Source organism: Cricetulus griseus, chromosome 7 (assembly GCF_003668045.3).
Source record: "Cricetulus griseus strain 17A/GY chromosome 7, alternate assembly CriGri-PICRH-1.0, whole genome shotgun sequence".
Classification (NCBI taxonomy): Eukaryota; Metazoa; Chordata; class Mammalia; order Rodentia; family Cricetidae; genus Cricetulus; species Cricetulus griseus.
This window is the reverse complement of record NC_048600.1, coordinates 89,082,693-89,088,792: the sequence shown is the minus strand read 5'-3', so window position 1 is coordinate 89,088,792 and position 6,100 is coordinate 89,082,693. Positions and strand designations below refer to the sequence as shown.

The 6,100-nt window shown below is 44.7% G+C and overlaps 1 protein-coding gene across 3 annotated transcripts in view; it reads right to left on the bottom strand.

The window, feature by feature from the left end:
* Positions 1-2,214: 2,214 nt before the first annotated feature.
* Positions 2,215-6,100, bottom strand: part of Pitpna (phosphatidylinositol transfer protein alpha) — a 42,365-nt gene continuing 38,479 nt past the window's right edge. For 2 of the 3 annotated variants that reach the window (XM_027426732.2, XM_027426733.2), the window contains 2 exons: positions 4,893-4,961; positions 2,215-3,844 (listed from right to left, as the gene is read on the bottom strand). In XM_027426732.2, the coding sequence (XP_027282533.1) occupies positions 4,917-4,961 (45 nt within the window). In that variant the 3' untranslated portion in view covers positions 2,215-3,844; positions 4,893-4,916. The remainder of the gene's footprint in view (positions 3,845-4,892; positions 4,962-6,100) is intronic. The other variant, XM_027426734.2, reaches the window with a different exon arrangement.

Below are 6,100 nucleotides of genomic sequence, written 5' to 3'. Positions count from 1 at the left end.
TGCCCGTGGTGCACATTACTCTTAAAGAAAAATACAATTTAAAACAAAATAAAAACAAAACAAAACAGCAGTAGTGACTGTTGTCTGTTCCCACTTGCAGTGATGTGAGTGAACCTGGTCTAGTATTCTCTGTAGACCAGACTGACCTCCACCTGCCTGTGCAATGCTTGGATTAAAGCCCTGTGGCACCATGGCAGGCCAGCCAGCCTTTAAACAAGATTTTATTTTAATTGTGGGGGTGGGGCGGTGTACAGGAGTGCAGGTGCCTGGTGAGATTTGGAACATCTGGAGCTGGAGTTACAGGCATCAGTAAACTCTGATGCAGGTGCTGGGAACTAAACTCAGGTCCTCTGTAAGCAGTACATGTTCTCAACTGCAAGCCATCTCTTCAGCCTCCAAACGGTGATTTTTTTCTTTTCCAAAGCCCAGGCACGCTTTTCCTGATGCTTTGGATTTTTCACTCTTCACCATGTGGCTGCTCACAAAAGGGTTAGTCTTTTCTTCAAACAGTTGCCAAGATTTACAGCTTGCCTGTCCTGTTGTTTTCCCTCTCAAACTAATTTGTCCACAGCTTAAAAAAAAAAAAGAAAGGAAGGGGCTGGAGAAATGGCTCAGAGGTTAAGAGCACTGACTGCTCTTCCAGAGGTCCTGCGTTCAATTCCCAGCAACCACATGGTGGCTCACAACCATCCATTATGAGATCCGGTGCCCTCTTCTGGCCTGCAGGCATACATGCAGGCAAAACTCTGTATACATAAAATCTTGAAAGAAAGAAAGAAAGAAAGAAAGAAAGAAAGAAAGAAAGAAAGAAAGAAAGAAAGAAAGAAAGAAAGAAAGGAGGGGAAAAAAAAACAAGCAAAGAAGCTGGGCAATGGTCTTGCACGCCTTTAGTCCCAGCACTCAGGAGGCTGAGGCAGGTGGATCTCTGTGAGTTCGAGGCAGTTCAGGACAACTTCCAAAGCAATACAGAGAAACCTTGTCTTGAAAAGCCAAAAAGAAAAAAAAAAAAAATGAGTAAACAAATAAATGTGTTGCTTAGCAGACTAAAAGAGGGAGACAAAGAAAAATGGCTAATTGAGGCGTGCATTGTCACATAAGTAAATTGAACTGACAAGGGAGTATTTTAATGTGACTTTTCCCCATGTCTGTTAGGTAAGTACTACCACTAAATTATACCCCCAGCCCAAATGGATGTGATTTTTTTTTTTTTTTTTGGACAAGGAATACTTTATTTACATAGCATAAATTTTCAGAGACACCACTATTTCTTATCATAATCCTACCCTGGTAAACTGGGGAGACACATCAGTAGGAGCTTTAAGGATATCTAAATTGGAAAATGGACATTAGAGCATCACTAATAAGCTGAACTCTAAATACTCTGTCTAGGATTTTATTAGACTGCTTTCCCCCCCAATATACCTGTATTGGAAGATTGAGACAAAAAGGCACAAACTTACATTAAATCAACACGGTAATCTAGTCAGTTCTACAAAGTGTGGTTTGTTAAAAGAAGCAGCACTAAGAACCACCCCAAGTAAGTCAGGGACCCAGGGGGCCTGGAAAAGGAGAACTTGGATATGCACATGCCCACAACACTGACCACGACCTATCCCTCCCCAGCGCTTCTCCACAAGGAGGCCAGAGGCCAGCAGGCCTCGTGAGAGGCACTGGCTTTTACTTTGATGTAGGACCCTGGGAGTATAAGGGGAGCAGTCAGTCTGAAGGGGCATGACACACCCTCAGGGATTATCACCAGAGTTGAGCCCTCTGAGTGAGAGTCAGTTTGGGGGACAGGTTAAGAAAGGGGATACTTAAAAGCCAACACTTGCCCAGCAGCAACAACACCCATGGGGGATGGGACAGACCAAGGACATCCCTCTTTTGTGTTTGTTCACATGGGCAGGAGCTCTGAATACAGACTAATCTCAGGAAATTCTAGTTCCTAACATTTGGATGCTTTCAAATGTAGGCAACAGGAGGAGGCAGGAGGAGCCAGGGCAAAGGCAGATAAGAACAAGCCCGGACTGGAGCTGATGTGACTGATACGTGTGGATCTCAAAGAAGTGCTGAAGGAGACCAACATCTGACCTCACGCCATTTTGTCTGCTTAGAGTATGCGTTTCACTCAAGATAACTCCCATCTGGACTTCAACCTAGTTGACAAGGAAAATCTTTAAGCACAAATATGACTGACAGGTAATACAGAGCTTGTAGAAGAACATTTGTATTTTTCTTCATTAGGAATGACTCTTTTCCAACTCTCCCATACTACTAGCTGCTGAGATGCTAATCACCATCCAACAGTTTGATCCTAAGCATTAGAGAACCAGTGTGTTTCTAAAGACTCCACAAGGACATCTCCTGGTCTCAAAAGGACCTCAATGAAGATTAGAGCTAACCATTGTGAGGGGCCCAAATCTGTCCTTGCTCTAGGAGGACCATAGGGAGGTATCCAATCAGAATCTCACAGGTGAGACACTCCCTTATTGCACTTAGAAATGAATAAGGCAAACAAACCAACAAAACAAGGATTAATGACTCCATCCTACTTCTTCTCCTCTAATAGATACCCAGGCTAGCACGGGCTGACTAAACAAGGACTAGGAAATGTCAGGTGGCACATCAAGGTCTCATTCTCCCTCCAGGAAGGCATACTCAGTTTCTGCCAATCTAGAAGAACTAAGAAGTGCTGCTCAGTAGCTTCTGCTCCCTCAGAGCCTGGGCTTCTCCAGACTACTGTGGTAAGAATTCTAGGCTACAGTCACTGCTTGCTTTTGATTGTCCAGTACAGAACTCAGCATGGGGGCAGTATGGGCCAAGTTCTTGATCTGCAAACTCCTTTCCAGTGATTGGAAACAGGAAGGGATGTGTTTTGCTAGGGGAAAAAAGCTTTTTGCATGCTTGTTTTGTGCAGCATGAAAAGACCAGGACTCTTGCATCCTAACCAGCCTCAAAGAGGACAGGGACCTACGAAAGCACAGACATAGGATTATTGCTGAGTGACAGCACCAGCCCAAAAGGGAAGAGGAGCATGGACATATAGAGCTCCTCAGGCATACAGAGGAGCATGGACATACAGAGCTCCAGGACATACAGGCCACACTGGACAACTCTCCAGGTGGGGAGTGATGGGTTTCTTGTAGGCTCTGCAAAGAGATTCAGACAGAGTGGGCAACAGGAGGACTGAGAAGCCAAGATATCTAAGAATATTAACCAGAGATACAATGACTTGAGTAGGGGTTATTTATTATTTGCTAAATTTCCTTAGACTGGCTGGGCCTTGGGTACCTTCTTGGTGCTTAGAGCACTTGACAAGAGATTACTAGGAGCAGAGGTCAGGTTTATGAAGCTACATTCCTATTGTGTAGAACTGGGGGCAGGTATCTCTGTATTTTTAACTCCTCCTCTCTCCCCAAGTGAATACTCAACATTGCCAAAGATCTGCCCAGGAAGCAAAATAGCTCAGTTTATCCCAAGGCTGAAGTAAGTGAGCTTAAATAATCACATCACAAAAGGCAGCTAATTTGAAAGACTAAAAATGTCACTTGGAAATAAAGGGGGAGGGCATACAGAAATGGGTCAGGACACAATGGAGAGAGGGGTGAGCTGTAAATACAGCAGCATACACCATATATCTTAGAGGATCAGTCTCCCGCACACACAGGCTTTGTAATACCAGACGGTCTATTTGTTCACAATGTTAAAGGGCATCTAGAAATAGCTACAGTAAGGGATTGAAAGTTGCCTGAAGAATGAGCACAGAAAGGCTGCATCCAAAGACGGCCTGCCACTCAGGAGGGTGGAGCTGCTGGGCCTTCCTGTTGACCACTGTCTTGCAAAACTAGAAAAGAAATAGAAAACATTAAGGAAGCAACAGTAAATCATGATGAGTGGAGGAATTTCAGGAGGAAGGATGCCAATTGGTAGAGGTCCTGAGGAGAGAGGGTACTAAGGATCTGGTGGTGAGTGCATAACTGGCATCTACTTAACCCCCCCCTTCTATCTCCCAGAAGCTGCTTAAGAACATGGGTTAGGCTGGGGATAGACAGTGCCTGCCTGGAATGCACATGCCCCAGGGTTTGATCTTCAACACTGGAAGAAAAAGAACCATGGAACAGCCAGAGAGCAAAAAGGCACTAGGTTTCCTTAGCCTTCCTTAGCCTCTTGGTGCTAGAGGGTGTTCAGTCTTTGATCAAATAATTTTCTCACAGTCTCTAAGTGGGGCAGAGCCAGGTGTTTCATTCTGTGCTACAGAATGAGTCTTGAAGTATACAGGCACATTGGAGAGGAGAAAGCATTGGGATCTAATGGAAGGACAGGCGTTGGGGAAGAATGACTCCTAAAACAAGGGACACCCCCTCTTGGCCCTATGACCTGCTAAAAAGTCTTCCGCAGCATCTGGAAGAGGCTGCCTTTTTTGAAGACAGAGCTACTTAGTATATTAGTACCAGGAGGGTATCGAATGTGGATGAATACTATAAAGCAAATGCTAAATCTGTCCAGACAGTTTTCCAAGGGAAGGGTGAGGAATGGCAGTGTCAGCTAGCCAGAGCTGATGCTGGCATGAGTATAGAAAGTGCCCCAGCATGTCAGCTTGACCTTATGATGGCTCAAGCTAAAAGTGGGAAAGAGTGATGAGTGGCAATCAGCTGTGCTTCCACTGCACACCACCTCCACTTGTCACCACCCTGCCCATGTCCATCTGTATGCCTTGTTATAAAACATGCCCTGAAAGCTAACAGCCACAATTCCTTTCCAGAGAGACCCAGGAGTTCACTAGAGTAAAGGATGAGGAATGAAGTAGATTTTCTCATTTCAGTGAGCTCCTGAGGCCTTGAGGCATGTTGTATATTATGACATGCACAGTGAAAATGAAATTGAGTACATACAGTGCAGAAAGGGGTGGAGTAGCATTAGTCTTCTGCTGTCATTCCTTTCACTGGGTCCTTCTGTCTCATCTAGAACAGAAAAAAGCAGAAAGAAATTGGAAGTTTTTGTTGCTGATGTAACCCCATCATAAATGTATCCTGACTTCTCAGTCCTGCCAATAGACAGGACAGAACATTTTTGTGTGTGCACAAAGCAAAAATAAGAATAGAAGCCAGGTAATGGTGGCACATGCCTTTAATCCCAGAGCTTGGGAGGTAGAGGCAGGGGGATCTCTGTTGAGTTCAAGGCCAGCCTGGTTTATGGAGCGAGTTTTAGGACAGCCAGAGCTGTTACACAGAGAAACCCTGTCTTGAAAAGCAAACAAACAGCCAGGCGTTAGTGGCACACGCCTTTAACCCCAGCACTCGGGAGGCAGGGGCAGGCGGATCTCTGTGAGTTCCAGGCCAGCCTGGTCTCCAGAGTGAATGCCAGGATAGGCTCCAAAGCTAGCTACCCAGAGAAATCCTGTCTGGGGGGGGGGGGGGGGGGAGGCAAAGCAAACAAACAAAAAGAATATTAGTCTGCATGAATAATACCCTAGCCATATCAGTTATAGTCCTGTCACCATTCACCACAACTTAAAATTTACTAAGGATAAGCCAGGACCTATTTTCTCTCTGCTCTTATTTATTTACTTAATTTTTAATTTTTTTTTTTTTTTTGGTTTTTCGAGACAGAGTTTCTCTGTGGCTTTGGAGCCTATCCTGGAACTCGCTCTGGAGACCAGGCTGGCCTCAAACTCACAGAGATCCACCTGCGTCTGCCTCCAGAGTGCTGGGATTAAAGGCGTGCGCCACCAATGCCCGGCTAATTTTTAATTTTTACTGTTTATTTTTGAAGCTCAAGGACAATTTTCATTGAATTTAAGGAAAAAAAATATACTATGGGTTATGTGAAGATGATCCTGGCATGCCAGGAGGAGATGGAGAGAAAACCATGCCTTTTAAGTTTACGTACAAAATAGAAATAGACTGCTTATTTTTATTTTCTGTGCCTGAGTATTTTGCCTGTGTGTATGTATCAGAGGCCAGAAGAGAGCATTGTATCGTGTTATAGAGGATCCTAAACTGCTACGTGGGTGATGGGACTGGAACCTCAGTCCTCTGCAATAGCAACAAGTGCCCTAAACCACTGAAGCATCTCTCTGGCCCCGAGACTGCTTATGAAG